The sequence below is a fragment of the Salminus brasiliensis genome, chromosome 14, assembly GCF_030463535.1.
Source record: "Salminus brasiliensis chromosome 14, fSalBra1.hap2, whole genome shotgun sequence".
Taxonomy (NCBI): domain Eukaryota; kingdom Metazoa; phylum Chordata; class Actinopteri; order Characiformes; family Bryconidae; genus Salminus; species Salminus brasiliensis.
This window is the reverse complement of record NC_132891.1, coordinates 2635223-2654044: the sequence shown is the minus strand read 5'-3', so window position 1 is coordinate 2654044 and position 18822 is coordinate 2635223. Positions and strand designations below refer to the sequence as shown.

Genomic DNA, 18822 nt, shown 5'->3' with positions numbered 1-18822 from the left:
ACCTACCTGGGATTGTGTAGGTACCCCTCCTGCTGCCAAATCTGAGCTGAGGTGTCACTCTGAAGGTGTCCTGGAGATCTGGACATCCTTGAACGTTAGCAGCAAATAATTTAAGCCGTTGTTTTGTTTTTCTCCCAATTTGGTTCTGCCAATTAACCCACCTGGTAATGCTCCCGACACTAGGAGGGTAAGGACTTAACACACATGTCCTACGATACATTTAAAGCCAGACATCTCCTCTTTTAGAGCTGCCTCAGATGCAGAATCGCTGGGCAGCCGGCACGCTCGGAGGAAAGTGTTAGGCCCCCAGCTCCACCACAGCTAAAAGATGCCTGTGCCGACCATCAGGGCTTTAAGAGTGATGATGGGGAGAGATCCATCTACTCACCCACACGGAGTACGGCTAATTATGCTGTCTCAGTCTCTGGCCGCTGATGGCAAAGCCGCATGGTTCCGGATCCAAACTTGCAGCCCCTGGACTTTGTGGTAGTATATTAGACCACTGAGCCACTCGGAGCCTCCATGAACATCAGCAAGTCTTGGGTGCCCATGATGCTGTCGCTGTTCACCTGTTGTTCTTCCTTCGAGCACTTCGGTAGGTACTGACCACTGCATACCAGGAGGAACTCCCCAACAGGACCTGATGCCTGATGTTCTGGAGATGTTCTGACCCAGTCTTTGTCTAGAACATCATAGTTTGGTTCTTGTTGAAGTGTCTCAGATTCTTACGCTTGTCCAGTTTTCCTGCTGTAGATCCACCCCTGGACAGATGGAGCCACTGGAAGCAGATGATCCGTACTGCTCACTGTACCTGGCAGTGGTTTTATTGTTATGGCTGAACTCATGAGAATGTTTGCTTGCACAGATGTTTTGAACATGTTGGCCACCTTGAAATGTTCCCCTGCAGTTCTTTAGGTCAGTACTTGAGGTGTGTTGCTAGTCTTGAAGCTCTTTGACCATCTAACTTAGTCTTGAAATGGGATTGTCTTAATTGATGTATTGGGACACTTGCTCAATCAATCAATGTTTCTTACAAAACCAAGAGCATTTTTGTTGGAGTAACTGTCTCTACTGTCCAGAGAAGAAGGCATTGCTGTGAGGATTTGATTGCATTCACTGACAAAAGTGTTAGTGAGGTCAGAATGTCGGATGATGATCACCACCCCACCTCATCATCCCCAACTCCCCAACATATTGGATGTAGTACCACCATCATCCCAGAGAACACAGTTCCTCCACTGCTTCACAGCTCCTCAATGCTGGGGGGCTTTCTACCCCTCTACTAGCCCACGCCTGGCATTATTAGGCAGCATGGAGCCAATAGGGTCATGTTGATCTATTCTATTGGCAGTACTTCTCTACAGGGACCAGACAAGCTGTCTTTCTGTCTGTGTGTGTGTGTGTGAAGTGCAACTTAAAGTAGCTCAATGCAGGCATTAGTAAGAAGGGGTGTCCACAAACATTTGGACATAAATGGCAAGAACTATTACTAAATGGAGTCTTTGCTTCCACATTTGTCTGCACCTCTAATATCTCTATGGATATTCTGGACTTTATGATATTTTTATTTTGATGATAATAATTAATAATTAATACACGCCAACAAACCAAATGGAGCACAACAAAACCACCTCGCACCAACACCAACACTTTCCTAAAAGGTCTGAATGAGCTGCTCCCTACATGTTCTCTACTGCTGTCCACATATTTCCTGTAGTGGTTGGCTTTTTCCTCTTCACACATTTCCCAACACAGTCCCACAAGCTCTGAATGGGGTTTAATTTAGCTGATTTTGACCTGAACTCCATCACTGAAAGAGCAGGGTGGGGGTCATTGTCTTGCATTGTCTTGTTGGCAGATCAGACCATTGTTTGTGGTCCTCCGTCAAGACCGAAGAGCTAGATCCTTCAGACACCTCCGACACAACTGATCAACATCAGTGTAGGACAGTATAAACATCTGACACGTTTCTGGAGACTGACGGTATGCACGGTCATTGTATTTATACACTGATTTTCCAGGCCATTTAATGCATACTAGGAAGCTTTTATGAAGTGTATCATTGGAAAAGGGATCAGGACCCGACCCAGTACAGGATCACTGTGCTTCTGTACTGGGAGCAGTGGTGGCTCAGCGGTTAAAGCTCTGGGCTGTTGATGACCTGTCCTGACCTTTGCTTGATTCTATCTGTGTCCAACACTCATGGTGGACATGGTTGTCTTGTCTTGTCCACTTTAATGTACTTTAACTGTATCTTTATCCTTTTTAGTGTGGTATTGGTCTGAGCACCTTCACAGTAACTCACAGTAAAGGGCCCAGTGCTGTCCTTTTCATTCTCAAAGTGCTATCTAGAACACCAAGGGTTCTACCACTTGGAGGAAATCAAAAGCTCCTGAGGAAAAATGTCCGGGAGCCACCAACAACCACAAAATTACTACTATTAAAAATAGCATACACATATAGGAAAAACATATATGTGTGTGTGTGTGTGTGCACTCCAGCACACCTGACAACACCTGTGTAATGCAGCCGGGCTATACTGGGACGATAATAAACCTATATTTATTGAATAATAACCACATAATATCCAGACTCTGTGTAGCTTTGCCCATCCCCATATATTTAAATGACAAAACAGCCCATCTAAATCTCCAGTGTCTAATATCCTGTAAAACTCAAAGACCCAAACTGAAAAAGGCTAAAATGCTATATAACGTTAGTATAACCCCATATAAACATAGTCACCACTCCAACTCTCCACCTTATCCCAAAAGTACTGGATGGAGCTCCACCATCCATCATTCCAGCTCAGTGCTGAGGGGCTTTATACCTCTCTACTAGCCCACACCTGGCATTAGGCAGCATGGAGCCAATAGGGTCATGATGTTTATCTGCTCCAGAGAGTCCTATTCTATTGGCAGTACTTCTTCTCTACAGGGACTAGACAAGCTGTGTTTTTGCATTTGCACATCTGGGTCAGAAGAGGGGTGTCCGCAAACATTTGGTCATATAGTGTAATACAGCCTAGTTATTAGGGGGTAGTTGTTCTATGCTCTGCAGTTTAGTGTCCTGTGACCATCACATGTGCATCATTGCTGTGTATTAACTGCCTGCTCTTCTCAGTACAATGTGGGCCTTTTACTAGGTTCATCCAATGGTTTTCGCTGCTGTCAGAATCACCGTGTTTACACAGTCCTGTTTGCTCTGTTTTAGCCGCAATAAAAGATGAGAAGGAAGATGTTGCAAATAAAGCAGAAACAAAGCAAGATGCTCCTCAGAATACGCCTCCAAATCCACCAGCTTCTTCAGAAGGCCCTGAGAAAGCAGACAAGACGGAGAAAGCTGACGACAAAGCAACTTCCTCAGCTCCGCCGCTCAGGAAACCAGGCTCTAATCCCCTTCCCAGTCGAGCCAAAAAGACCATGCCCGGCTCTCCGCGCCTGGCTGGGCTCAAACAGCTCCAGTCAGAGCCTTCACAAGTCAGAAAGAGCACCTTCAATGCCTCAGAGAAGCCGTCCCAGAACCAAGAACCTGCAACCACACCTGAGGCCCCAACAGCCTCCTCCAGTCCAGCCCTGGAGGTCCGAGTGCTGCCGGTTACTCCGGCACCTGTTCCGCCTCCCAGACCTCTTCAGGCTCACCCCAACATGCAGATGAGGCAGAACATCAGGCGCTCCCTCACCGACGCCTTGTTGAAAAGGTTAAAAGAAATTAACACAATATCTGCATTTCACCCTAATGAGAGACTGTAGCTCCGCCTCCTCAGTGTATATCACAATACCTACATTTAGAGCGTTATTAATATTCACCCTAATGAGAGACTGTAGCTCCGCCTCCTCAGTGTATATCACAATACCTACTTTTAGAGCGTTATTAATATTCACCCTAATGAGAGACTGTAGCTCCGCCTCCTCAGTGTATATCACAATACCTACTTTTAGAGCGTTATTAATATTCACCCTAATGAGAGACTGTAACTCCGCCTCCTCAGTGTATATCACAATACCTACATTTAGAGTTATTAATATTCACCCTAATGAGAGACTGTAGCTCCGCCTCCTCAGTGTATATCACAATACCTACATTTAGAGCGTTATTAATATTCACCCTAATGAGAGACTGTAGCTCCGCCTCCTCAGTGTAAATCACAATACCTACATATAGAGCGTTAATTATTATTCACCCTAATGAGAGACTGTAGCTCCGCCTCCTCAGTGTATATCACAATACCTACATTTAGAGCGTTATTAATATTAACCCTAATGAGAGACTGTAGCTCCTCCTCCTCAGTGTATATCACAATACCTACATTTAGAGCGTTATTAATATTCACCCTAAAGAGAGACTGTAGCTCCGCCTCCTCAGTGTATATCACAATACCTACATTTAGAGCGTTATTAATATTCACCCTAATGAGAGACCGTAGCTCCTCCTCCTCAGTGTATATCACAATACCTACATTTAGAGCGTTATTAATTATTATTCACCCTAATGAGAGACCGTAGCTCCTCCTCCTCAGTGTATATCACAATACCTACATTTAGAGCGTTATTAATATTCACCCTAAAGAGAGACTGTAGCTCCTCCTCCTCAGTGTATATCACAATACCTACATTTAGAGAGTTATTAATATTCACCCTAATGAGAGACTGTAGCTCCGCCTCCTCAGTGTATATCACAATACCTACATTTAGAGCGTTATTAATATTCACCCTAATGAGAGACTGTAGCTCCTCCTCCTCAGTGTATATCACAATACCTACATTTAGAGCGTTATTAATATTCACCCTAATAAGAGACTGTAGCTCCTCCTCCTCAGTGTATATCACAATACCTACATTTAGAGCGTTATTAATATTCACCCTAATGAGAGACTGTAGCTCCTCCTCCTCAGTGTATATCACAATACCTACATTTAGAGCGTTATTAATATTCACCCTAATGAGAGACTGTAGCTCCTCCTCCTCAGTGTATATCACAATACCTACATTTAGAGTGTTATTAATATTCACCCTAATGAGAGACCGTAGCTCCTCCTCCTCAGTGTATATCACAATACCTACATTTAGAGCGTTATTAATATTCACTCTAATGAGAGACTGTAGCTCCGCCTCCTCAGCGTATATCACAATACCTACATTTAGAGCGTTATTAATATTCACCCTAATGAGACACTGTAGCTCCGCCTTCTCAGTGTATATCACAATACCTACATTTAGAGCGTTATTAATATTCACCCTAATGAGAGACTGTAGCTCCTCCTCCTCAGTGTATATCACAATACCTACATTTAGAGCGTTATTAATATTCACCCTAATGAGAGACTGTAGCTCCTCCTCCTCAGTGTATATCACAATACCTACATTTAGAGCGTTATTAATATTCACCCTAATGAGAGACTGTAGCTCCTCCTCCTCAGTGTAAATCACAATACCTACATATAGAGCGTTAATTATTATTCACCCTAATGAGAGACTGTAGCTCCTCCTCCTCAGTGTATATCACAATACCTACATTTAGAGCGTTATTAATATTCACCCTAATGAGAGACTGTAGCTCCTCCTCCTCAGTGTATATCACAATACCTACATTTAGAGCCTTATTAATATTCACCCTAATGAGAGACTGTAGCTCCTCCTCCTCAGTGTATATCACAATACCTACATTTAGAGCCTTATTAATATTCACCCTAATGAGAGACTGTAGCTCCTCCTCCTCAGTGTATATCACAATACCTACATTTAGAGCGTTATTAATATTCACCCTAATCAGAGACTGTAGCTCCGCCTCCTCAGTGTATATCACAATACCTACATTTAGAGCGTTATTAATATTCACCCTAATGAGAGACTGTAGCTCCTCCTCCTCAGTGTATATCACAATACCTACATTTAGAGCGTTATTAATATTCACCCTAATGATAGACTGTAGCTCCTCCTCCTCAGTGTATATCACAATACCTACATTTAGAGCGTTATTAATATTCACCCTAATGATAGACTGTAGCTCCTCCTCCTCAGTGTATATCACAATACCTACATGTCTGTTTTTCTCATTATCAGGGTGACTGAAAGCGATGAGTTGGAGATGTCTGAGAGTGACGTTGGAAAGCTGGCTGTAAACATTGAGCGAGAGATGTTCAACATGTTCTACACTACGGACAGCAAGTATAAGAACAAGTACAGAACTCTGCTGTTGAGCTTGAAAGACCCCAGAAACAAGGTGCGTATAATAGTAGTCTGTGTTCATAACTATAACACCAGTACTTATAGCAGGAGCAGTAGTGTTATACATGATATAATTCATTATTAGCTCCGCCCTCACTTTATACTTCGGCCTGTCCAGTCAGAACGTTCACCAGGCCCCGTGCTGGGGACCTGCAAAGCCAGTGGCTGTAGTTTTTACCTGGCCATTACTGTGACTCACTTCATTTCCTCGTGGTGTTTTCAGGGTCTTTTCTACCAGGTTATGAGGGGCCACATCACTCCATTTAAACTCACCAGACTGAGTCAGCAGGAGCTTCAGGGCGTTCAGGTATGGCTGCAGCAAATCTCTGGGAATGCTTTGCATGGTTTAGGGTTTGTGTAATCATACACTGCTCATCTTTACCTGCTAAAAGTAACATTTACAATAAAAAAATGGAACGTTTGACGATTTCTAGAGTAATACAACTTTTTTAATCAACACAAGGAGTGACACATTCTGTATTATTAATTATCTTAAAAAGGTAAACAAGACTTGAGGGCTTTTTATTAATATTTCATCGATCTCACAAACTGGTGGCTTGACAGGAGAGGGCAAGAATTAGCTTAACTTTGAATTGAAGTCAATGTAAAATAACAGCATTTCTATTGGTCAATTCATCCAGGACACAAATGGTTTTCATTGGACAGCAGCGATATACTCAGGTTGATCATTTGTAATACCTTAATTGTAGCATTGAATATTACATGGTCATGTTCATAATTTGTAAAAGCTATATTATAATAATACAATATAATATAGTTAAGAGTTAAGTGCACAAATGAGTTACATTTCTAGACTTATTATATTATTGAAATAAAATAAAATATATAAAATAAAAATTATTATTTAATATTATATTATAATATTAAGTGCTACAACAAGACAACCAAATAGCCCCTATTACATCTGAAAAACAGCAGAACGGAACAAAACAGTGCAGTCAAAACAAGCAGGTGTGGGCTTATTAATGTCATTAATGCAGACTTTAATAATGAAAAAAAATATATCATGGTATCAGATTATATATATATATATATATTTTTTTTTAAATATTGTTCTAGCGTAATGTAATATTAAATGTTATCCGTTTCATGCAGCAGGAGCCTCTGCTTTAGTATATGAGAGCAGAGCAGCTGAATAATAGAGGGTATGCACATGGCGTCACTGGCAGCGGGAGTCACTGCAGCCTCGGCCTCTGAGTGGCAGCGTTGGCGTTCGGTGCGACTGACTGTGCAAACGGATTCAGCAGAGCTTTCCTTTTCTAATGGAAAGAGAAGCCTGGAGTCCAGGCACTGAAACATGTGGGAGCTCACTGTTTGGTGAAGTAACGCCCCGAAAACAGGTGGGGAAAAAACAAGCCCACTGTAGATGAGGATTTAGTCACATGCAAGGTAACGCCAGCAAAGCCCAATGAGCCAGTCTACTAAATGAGCCTGGAAACACTCCCACAACCATTCCCTCGACAGGTGTGATTTGAGCCTCAGTTAGTGTAGGGTTAGTTAGTCAGTTAGTTGGACGTTCCTGGCTACACATCAGTGTACATGGGCCATTGATTCTTCGCTAATGTGGAAGCACCGCTGTCGAGTCCAGCTGCCTTTAATTTGAGCAGATAATCGCTGGTTTCAGTCCCGGTTCGGAAGTTTTCCTGAATAAACGCTGCAGCCATGTTGCAGAATTTGTCTGTTTTTAGTTTTCTCCATGGTTTGAACCCTGTAGCTGCTTCTCTACACTGTGTGAATAACTCTGGATGAATGGACCAGTAGAAATGCTTGAACTTCCATAGAACTGACTCTTATTTTACCCATTTTGGAGATGCATGTTCTTCATGGGACAGCGATGATATACTCTATTCTCTTTGTACCTTACAGGAAATTGCGGCCACTCCCCGTCCCCTGAAGGAAGACCCGCCCCCGGTTTGTGTAAACACGGAGGAACCTCCTCCTGAATGTGAGGAAAAAGTGGTCAAAGCTGTGAGCGCTGCCTCAACACCAGTAAGTCGTCACCAAGTCCGTTCTCCAAACAAGCAGGAGACGTTTATAGATTTGCAGAACTTCTATAAATCTCTTATTGATAATAGGCTGGACAAGTGCTGTGTGCTGTGTCGGCCTCCACAGAGGCTCAGAATGAGTAAGATTTGAGTTTTTTTTTCCGCACATTTAGGAAGAAAAAGCTTCTGGGTCTCAGGCGAGACCAACCCAGCCCAGGAAGGTTAGCACGGCAGTGTCAGACATCATTAGCAGCATGCTGAAAGACACGACATCAGAACATAAGGCCCATCTGTTTGACCTCAAATGCAGGATCTGCACGGGTAAGTGGCTGGACTGACGATGGTATGTTGTGGACAGGGTCAGTATGGCTTTGGTCATCACTCAACAGTGCCAGAACTCAGGCAGGCGGTCCAACTCCAAATCCTAAAAAGCACAAGTAAACCAGGGGTTGACTGAATTACAGGCAGTCCTCCTTATTTAAGACGTAGGCAATCAAATCAACACACAGGAGTCACAAACGTTCTCTACATTTAAGGCCTTCTGGGCAGGAGGACACGCCTATAGGGCAAGGAGGAAGAGGGGTCTTCACCTTCATCCTACTCTATATCCACATCCCTCAATATTACACCATCAATTACAAAACTCGTGATCTCACCCCTGCCTCAGTTTCCACCATTATTCCCACTGATCCCAAACTATTAGCACCAGCTGCTCAAGATGCTCCGGCGTTTATAAGAAGGCACCCATACCTTCTCATCCGTCTCTCAATCAAATCTGAGACACACTTTTAAATCGGCCATTCAACAGATGTTAAACCGTCAGTCTGACCATTGCAAATGTTTAACTGCTGCAGATCAGGAGAGCATTAGCTTAGTTAGTAGCATGATAGCATTGTGTTCATACGCTGAAGTCTGGCTGACTGAAACCTTGCTTATAAACGTTTAGACAATCTACGAAGGACAGAAAGCTGAAATTAAAGGGTCTTTTCTTCCCATGCATTTGGATCCGTAGCCACTCGCTAAGCTAGCCTTTGCTTAGCTAGCTCAGGCACAGCTCCACCGAGTATCAGACAGGTCAGTTCAGCTGCTGCCGACTACCTGACTCGAGTGCTGAGGATAAAAACTCGAGCGACTGGTGTTGGAGTGACAGTGAGGCAGAATGAGGCCGGTTCTGTCGTGGTTGGATCTGTAGCCGGACAGCTAGGCTTAGAGAAGTTAGCTAGCAGGCTAAACATCACAGCACAGGCCGTGTTCCAGCTAACTGAGGCCCAAATCCACCTGCTTAGACGACAGAGCCTCATGTCGAGGGAACAGCCTGAGGAGTGTGTTCAGGCATATTTAGTAGGACTGGCTCATCCAGGTTTGCTTGCAACTAAGGTGGGCTTGTTTTTTCCGCCCACCTGTTTTCAGGGTGACCTCACCAATCAGGGAGCTCCCACCCTGTGGATCTCTTAAATGCACATGAATGAATGAGCTGTTTTAGGTGACGAAACAGAAATTTGACACATCAGACGTGCCGTGATTTTGAAATATATCAAAACATATATGGTGTTACCTTTATATAGCCTAACCCTATAGCCCAAATACTCTCATACTTAATACTGTGAATTTGCAGCACTCAGTCCGATTAAACAGAACTAAGTTTATTAGTTTATTAAATGATTGATTTGGTTTGTTAAAAATATTAAATGTTAATTTAATGTACCACAGGTCAGATTTCTGCTGATGAGGATCCTGATGCTAAAAGGTTCAAAAAAGAAGAGCTGAAGGAAGAGGAGGAAAAACCACAGTGGGTTATTCAGATGTTTGATAAAAAGCCTCCATCTGCAGCACCGGAAGAAGCCGACCCTATCATGGAGTCTCCTGCCTCTCCAACTGCAGAGGATTTGACTGTGGAGACGACCTCGCCAGACTTTTCTCCAATGGTGATCCCTGAGGTTTCCGTCGTGTCCATCACAAGAAGGGATCCACGTACGGCTGGATACCGACCTGCACCTCCCCCTTCTGTTCCTCCAGCTCCTGCTCAGGCTCCAGCTCAGGCTCAGGCTCCAGTCCCACCCCAGCGTCCACCCCTGATGCCTGCTGAGAAGGAGAAAGTGGAGGAAACAAAGACTGTTGAGCCCCTACCAGTTCCACCACCACCACCACCACCCATGCCAAAGTCTATCCTAATGAAACCTTCTGCTCCATCGGTGCCTAGGTTTTACAGTTCATCCAGTTCAGCAACAAGGTGCGTCTTCTTTTTTATATCATCGTTGACTTTTTGAGGAACAGTAACCAGCTATTTCACTAAGGATGAGTTTCCCAGACCGGGGTTAGGCCTAGTCCTGAATTACTCAGCATTCTGAATAGGGGTGTAGCCATATATGTACCAAACCATCACAGGAATTCACAGTACGCCCTATTAGGGTTCATATGGTAATCTCACAATTGCTCTTGCCACCTGGAAAGCATGGTATTGTAGGACCTGTAGTGTATTTAGGAGTATCGCTCTTGGGTACTGAACTCATACTGAACCTTAAGGTCACAAACCGTGACTTTTGTGCATGGTTACATTCTGAATAGAGGGTTGAGCGGAAAATCGAATCTAGGACTGGGCGAAAATCGCTTGACAGAAAATCAAACCTGAATTGTTTACTTAATTTATCATTAACAGTCTAATAAACCAGTGTTACTAATCTCAAACCATGTTTTTCTGTTTGTTTTGTAGACTGGCAGGCTCCCACGCACCAGGTGAAAATGAGACGAGCCAGTTTCTGTCCAAACAGGCAACAGTGTGGAAAGGCTTTCTCAACATGCTGAGCGTGGCCAAGTTTGTTACAAAGGCATATTTAATCTCAGGATCAGGGTCGGCAGAACTTCTGAAAAAGGTCAGAGCTCGTGTGTCTTCTGGTCAGTTTGTCTTTATTAAAATAAAAATAGCACTAGAATATCGTCCTGTTTACCCTAAAGCCGTACCTATTTGCATAGTGTGGCTTTTAAAGAAAAGGTCATATTCCGAGTCATTTAGGGAATTTCTATTGGCCCATTTATCATGAAATTTTGACGCAATAATAAAAAAAGAACAACTGCCAGATTTACATTTTGTCAGAAATAATAAAACAAAAACAGCAAAAATGGAGAGAAAGGTTATTACATGACATGACAATATACTTAAGAATTGAATGCTAAACTTCCAAAAACGTAATTTAGTTTTTTTCCAGAATTTAACTTTGCAATGCACATTTTATTAGCTTTATCTTCTGCTAAATGACAGTGCATAAGGTCATGCTCTTGCTAGGCTGTTATTCTTGACTTAAACCTTGCATTTATTCAATCGTATGTTGAGGCCAACTTTACTTGGGTGGTATTAGAGCATTGTCCACTTGCCTGTTCCCTTCTAGCGTCTGTCAGTTGGTCAGCATGTATCCATATAGATCAAATAATCCCATTATACTAAATAGCAACTTGTTTTCACTGTCCAGGACTTGCCGGATACGATCCACATTGGTGGACGGATATTACCACAAACAGTTTGGGAATATGTGGAGAAAGTGAAGACCTCTGTAACGAAGGTAAACAAACACATCAGAATCGAAATCTGATTTATTGATTATGAGTCTGTTCACACACACAAGGAATTTCTCTTTAGTATCTGGAGTATTAACAATATACAGCTACTCTATGTATAATTTACAGACAATACACAACATACAAAAAACAGTAGTATACACAGTATACACAGACTATACCAGGACATTTCTATACAGTGTGCTTTACAGTGTTATTCACAAAACAGCAGTTTACAGCTCTATACAGATTAAATATTGTCTAAATACAGCAGTGTAGACGTGTGTGAGATGAATAATGGAGCAGTAATGCAGTAACTGTAGGATAAGAGTGATAATAAGAGTTTATCAGTAAGATCTACGGCCTGTAGCTGATGATGGTGATCAGCTGTTGAGGAAGGTGATGGCGTGAGGGTAAAATCTGTTCTTGTGTCTGACAGTCTTAGTGGACATAGTTCTGCCACATCAAGCCACTCATAATAATTCTTACTGGTATAAATAAAAATAAAAATAATTAAATTCCTATTCATTTGCATACTTTGCATACTCTTATTTTCTCCAGGAGCTGTGTTTGATTCGCTTTCATCCAGCAACCGATGAAGAGGAGGTTGCATACGTGTCCCTGTTTTCTTATTTCAACAGTCGCAGACGATTTGGGGTCGTTTCCAATATTTGCAACAGTATCAAAGACCTCTATCTCATTCCTCTCTGTGCAAAAGAGCCAATCCCCTCTCTACTGCTGCCGCTAGAAGGATCAGGTAACTACGTAATCAGCTTTAAGCTTGACACTGGATTTCTCATCAGATTGTACCTTGATTTTGACCTTACCTTCAACTCTTTTCAATTTTTCTGTTAGGACTTGAGGAGCAACATCCTAACCTCCTGCTTGGGCTGGCAATTTGTCAGAAAGTAAAACGCCCTGGGGCGCCTGCTCAAGAGGTCGATGAAAAAAGACCAAGACTCTTGGTGCCACTTGATTCTCAAGGGGTGGCCATCCCTATAAAACCTGCAGCTCCTGATGTCAAACCAGATGACAGTGAACCTTACGACCCATATATACCCATCAGCACTACTCCTCCTGGATCTCCACCAGCTGTTGGATCACCAGATTCATCCTCCTCCTCAAGCTCTCTGTCTGGCCCGTCTGCACTCTCTAATATTCTCTCTGTGGTCAACCATCCTCCAACCTCTTCCAGCCTTCCAACATCTTCTGGCGCCACACCTCTTCAGACCATTCTTAACACGCTATTTGGTAAAAAGAAACAAGACCCTGATGTATCAGTGAATACCTGTGAGCCTAGTCCTTCAGCAGTGAAAGATCCATTAGTGTCCAGTCCAACCTTTGACCCTATTGTTCAGCAGTACCAGCAGACCCCAAAGAATACCCCAGTGGAGAAAATGGAGTTAGATGACAACGATAGACCCTATGATCCCGAGGAAGAGTATGATCCAGGTGTCACTCCTTTGAACCTTAATGAAATGTCTAACCCTGGCACTTCTGCTTCCAGTGGGGCTGCCGACAATGCCGGCGATGATGATGATAGGCCCTATGACCCTGAGGAAGAATATAATTTAGGAACTAAAGTCGATACTGTCCCCTCAATGACAGCAACCAAATCGTCCGAGGCTGACCCACCCTCTAAAATAATTAATGACATAGCCTATGATCCAGAGGATGAAACAGTCTTTGAGGAGATGCAGACCTACCTGGCAGATGCTAAATCCTCCACCTCCCAATATGGAGCAGCTTCAACTGTGTCCTTGTCTGAGCAGCAGAGGATGCTGGAGGAGTTGAACAGGCAGATCGAGGAACAGAAGCGTCAGTTAGAGGAGCAGGAGGAGGCTCTACGTCTACAGCGAGCAGCAGTTGGTGTCTCTATGGCCCATTTTTCTGTCTCTGATGCTCTGATGTCACCACCACCACGTTTCGGCAGAGATCCAGAGGAGGCAGCGGGGAAAATACCAGCCGTTCCAACTATTAATCTAAGTAGAGATCCGAGGCAGTGCAGAAACGTAAGGCAGGATGCTGTTAGTGACAACATGACCGTTGATAATGACCATGAAAACAGGGACAGTTTTATGAGAAATCAAGCACTGACACAGGCAACCTTTTTGGAGCCTTCAAACAATTCAGTGCTACAAGATATGTCCAAGCCTGAGCAGGAGATGAAGGTAGACATTGTGAAGAAAGATTCAGACATGTCATCAGTAACAGCCGCCGAAAAATCCACCAGTATCGATGGAAAAGAGCGTCGCTCCATGCCGACTATGAAGGCTAGCACACATCTGAGTGCATCTGAACTGGAAGAAAGCACCCAATCTTCTGGAAACGAGAAAAGTCAACACTCGGGCAGCGCGAGACAAAGGCATTCGTCCAAATCGGACAGTCGCAGTTCTCCCAGAAGAAGATCGAGACATGACCGTAGGCCACACCACGAGGAAAGGTCTTCCCGTGCCTCTAGAGACGAGGCAGACAGGCACCGCAGAGGAGGTAGACATTCTGCAGAGCGATCAAGGCGAAGTCGAAGTCGGAGTCGTAGTCAGCGAGAGGAGAGAGTGTCATCAGGTCAGAGAGATCACCACGGTCACAGAAGTACATCAAGACACACAACTCGGAGGGAACACCACTCATCAAGGTCGCGCTCAACTCGGAGTAGAAGATCTGCGCAAGCTGAGAATGACCAGACCAGTCAGAAAGAGCAGTCGCCATCACGGCAGAGAGGAGAATCAGTAGAGCACAGCACTGAAGAGGCACAGAGTGCAAACCAGGTAGCATCTCAAACACCTGAAATTCAGGGTGATGAGCTGCAGAGTAAAGCTTCTGAGAATAGAGATCAGATTGGATCAGAACTGCTTCAGGAAACTGAGAATGATCAGCCAGGCCATAAAGAGCAGCCATCATCTGACCTGCCAGGTGCTGCTTTTTCTCAGCATGAGCAATTTTCTCAAAGGGAGCAACTATCTTTAATGACAAGTCTGCAGCCGAGTGATTTCTCTCAGCCTGGAGCTGAACAGGTTTGTCTTGAAAATGAGCCTGCATCCGGCTCTGCGTCGCTCTCAGTGCTGAGGGACCATTCAGGTACCATTAAAGCCAGAAGGTATGAGCCAGAAGTACGGAAAGATAGTTTTGCTCAGGAAGATGGCTCAGAATTACCTCCACAGATGGATAGCAATGCTTGTTCAGATCTTCAGGCAGACCTAATCCCACAGTCATTTCAGAGTGAGGATGCTTCGCAACAGGGACCTGATCCGTGCCATGAGGGCAAAGCTCATACCTCTGGGGTAAATCCATTGCAAAGACAGAATGTCCAGCAGGATGTGTCAGAGAGGTCCCATCATAGAACCCAGCCTCGACCTGAGCACTCTCTAGTGCATCAAAGAAGGGCTGAGCCGTTCCCTAGCATCAGAGATCTGAGAGGTGATGATGTTCATGGCGAGACTGTGTTTGATTATCAAAGAGATGAACAACCATTTGGCTCACTGCAGTCGCAAGGTGGCCGTTCTTCATCCCACGAGGCTGATCCCAGAAGGCTCCTACGTCAAAGGATACCTCAAACACATAGGGAAGGTTTGTCAGAACACGAACAACCTTATTCCAGAAATTCCAGACCATTATCTGGACCTCCAACTCAAACACGAAGTGGACATTTCTCCAGTAGTGACCCTGACCTGCGTTTTAACAGGGAGGCATTAGGAATACATCCATCTCAAGGCCACAGAGGTAACTTGCCACAGGATGAGGCTCACCAGATCCGTCACTACAGCTATCCCGACAGACCAGGTTATAGAGAGGAAAGAGGTTGTTCACCATCTGGAACTGATGAGTTACATCACAGTGCTGAGAAGTATTCAGGTCATTTTCCATTACAGGAGACCGGTCTACCATACAGGCCCCCCCACTTACAAGAAAATGACTTTCTACAGCCTGAGGATGAAGAGACCGATTTCGGAAACAGCCCACACCAGATGCCATCCCAGAAAAGGAGAGGTAGTTGCACGGAGGTTGAGCTCAGGGTTGACCCGTTACATCACCGTGACAATGTACCAGCTGATATACCCAGAGACCTCTATCTTAGAGAGCAGTTTAGACCAAGAGCTCCAGGTGACCAGTGGAGAGGTCCTCCTCCTAGGGCCCATGGCCCAAGAGGACCTCCCTCTTTGTTGCTGATGACACCAAGAGGTCCTACAGCTATGAGGCCTAGGATGCCCAGAGCTCCTCATCCTGAAAGATTTGAGAACTGTGGACCTGGTCCTAACTTTGGTCCAAGGGGTCCGAATCCGAGAATAAGGAGAGTTGGTGATGCTGGACCATCTCCAAACTTCGGTCCAAGGGGCCCACTCTTAGGACCTGGAATGTTTGAGGGCTCTGAGCCTCGAACCTTTCGACCAAGGAGGCCAAGTCCAGATTCACAGATGTTTGAGGAAGTTTCACCTCAGGAATCTGGATTCAAGAGCCGATTTCCAGGACCGGGGATATCTGAAGGTCACAGACCTCAGATCTTTAGGCCCAGGGGGCCATCATCTGGTCCTAGGATGTTTGACGGTCCTAGACCAGGGCTATTACGTTCTCGCCGTGCTATGGGCGGACCCAGTGGCCTGAGCCAGCCACGGCATGAAGAGACAAGTGGCCTGCTTGATGTTGGAGGGCCACCTCACCAGCAGTTTGATAACGGCGATTCTGAATTACCAGATTTAAATGACGCAATGGGGCATGCTGCCCCTCGTCAGTTTGACAAAGAACCCTTTGAGCCTCGATTTCCAGATGGTAGAAGACCTGCTCCACTCCGGCAGTTTGATAAACAGTTGTTTGACAGTAGAGACTGCCAATCGCCTACTTTTCATGGCTCCAGAGAATGTACCCCAACCAGGCTTTTTGATGAAGCTCCACCTCAGTGTTCAGATGAATCATATTTTCTGAATCCTGCCAATGAAAGTTTCTCAAATCCACAAGATCAGAGACGCCTCATGGGTAGGCGGAGTCGACCACAGCCTAGGATGTGCAGGAGCCCTTCACCCAACCATCCTGATGGACCTCTGTTTCCAGGAATGGATTCAGGCATGAGAGGACTTCACCAGGTTAATGAGTTTGGCGATCAAGGAACTCAGGAAGAAATGGACGGGCCTCATTTTGCAATGTCTGATGTCTATGAGGGTGGCATGAATCGTGAAGATGATGGCCCGCGATTTATTCCGCCACGCAATCTCAGAGGTCCAAGGGCCCCATCTCCTCTTTTTCCTGGCCAGCGAATGCCTCCACCCCGGAGCAAAGAGCTGTTTGAAGACGCGCCATATCCCCCCCATTTTCCAAGCAAGATTGCCCCAACTTCTACACATCTACAGAGACCCCCGGGGCCTAAAGGAGACGTGATCCCGAAGTTGCAGCCACGTACACGACCACTGATGGTGCAACAACCAGCGCGATTTGTTGGTCCACCTAAAGAGCCAGATGTTCGCCCTCTGCGGCTGTCGGGACCTTTGCTCCCAACTCCCCCTGGTGGCCCAATCAGGTTGCCCAACCCTAGGATGCAGAGGCCTGTAGAAAACAGGCCACAGGGCCCTCTGGCCAGAGGACGTAACGCAGGCTCGAACCCTGGTCGATTTGATGATCATTCCAACCATCCGCAAAGAGAGTCCTCGCAGAGTCTCATTCATGAGAGGCCAAGAGATGAGCCTGGAAACGGAGGGGAAGACAGCAGTAGTCAGGACAGCAGTCCTGTGAAACGTGGAAAGCCATGGCGAAGGAGGGCGAGAAAGAGAGAGGGCAGGAACAGGGCGGGAAGGAAGCAAAGAATTCAAGAGCTCAGGAAGAGGTCCGGTGCAACGGCGAGGGATAGGAGCACGGATACGGATCAAAAAAGTAACTGACGGATGTAGTAAGGGCTGGAGTGTGGGACAACATATCCAACAGAGGGTTGATCGTACCCTGATTGGTTAAGGAGGAGCCAGATGTCTGCTTATGTAAGACTGAAACTACAGCAGGAGAGAAGTACTCTACTGATTAATAGGAGAAAGCAAGACCCTGTTTTCTATAAATACGTGAATGAAGTGTTTGCAGTACGTCACTTTAGTGGTTACTTTACTGTTTTGTTTATTATTATTATTATTATTTTTTAATGGATCTGAAATCATTTCTATACAACGTTTTCATGTCAGTTAAATGTAGTTTAATAACCCTGCTTCACCACGATCTGTAGTGTATAATTTGTATAAGTTTTTAGATTGTCAATATTAGGCCTTCTTTTTTTTCCTGACACAATAATTAGTTCATGTGAAATAATTTTAGATGTATCTTTCGCGTTGAAGCTGAATATGGTTCTCAAGAGTTGTACAATTGAGTTTATACAGATTTTATAAGCTGTTTTCTACAGATGCAATACAAGCCATAGTGATTTCAGTTGAAGGAGCAGAAGGAATCCTACCTAGCGGAGTTAAACTTCATTAAATAACTTTGAAGGAACTCTGTGTTTGTTTGTTTGTTGTTGTTTTGGGTGTGGTTATAATGTTATGGCTGATCCGTGTAAATATCGGGAACATGTTGTCAGAATACAGAAATAAAGTGTTTATATTATTTCACTACACGATACGTCCAAATGTTACTTTACATGTACGTTTACACTCTGGGATGTCTAGTCTCTGTAGAGAAGAAGTACTGCCAATACAATAGGACTCTCTGGAGCAGATCAACATCATGACCCTATTGGCACTATGACTAATGCCAGGCGTGGGCTAGTAGAGGGGTATAAAGCCCCCCAGCATTGAGGAGCTGTGGAGCAGTGGAAGAACTGTGTTCTCTGGAATGATGGTGGTGAAGCTCCATCCAGTACTTTTGGGAATGATGAGGTGGGGTGCTGATCATCCGACACCCTGACCTCACTAACGGACGCCACTGAATGCAATCAATCAAATCCTCCAAAATCTAGCAGAAAGTCTTCTTCTCTGGACAGTAGAGACAGTTACTCCAACAGAAGCAGGAGAAACTCTTTTTAATAGCCTTGATTTCAGAAGAAACAACGAATGTCCAAATACTTTTGTCCACATATT

The 18822-nt window shown here is 44.5% G+C and overlaps 1 protein-coding gene across 4 annotated transcripts in view; it reads left to right on the top strand.

Moving 5' to 3' along the window:
- The window catches only part of LOC140577029 (uncharacterized), a 34928-nt gene extending 16106 nt beyond the window's left edge, over positions 1-18822 (top strand). For all 4 annotated transcript variants that reach the window (XM_072696794.1, XM_072696795.1, XM_072696796.1 and 1 more), the window contains 10 exons: positions 3214-3700; positions 6063-6222; positions 6451-6534; positions 8115-8237; positions 8407-8554; positions 9944-10463; positions 10944-11103; positions 11698-11787; positions 12344-12539; positions 12638-18822. In XM_072696794.1, the coding sequence (XP_072552895.1) occupies positions 3214-3700; positions 6063-6222; positions 6451-6534; positions 8115-8237; positions 8407-8554; positions 9944-10463; positions 10944-11103; positions 11698-11787; positions 12344-12539; positions 12638-17646 (6977 nt within the window). In that variant the 3' untranslated portion in view covers positions 17647-18822. The remainder of the gene's footprint in view (positions 1-3213; positions 3701-6062; positions 6223-6450; positions 6535-8114; positions 8238-8406; positions 8555-9943; positions 10464-10943; positions 11104-11697; positions 11788-12343; positions 12540-12637) is intronic.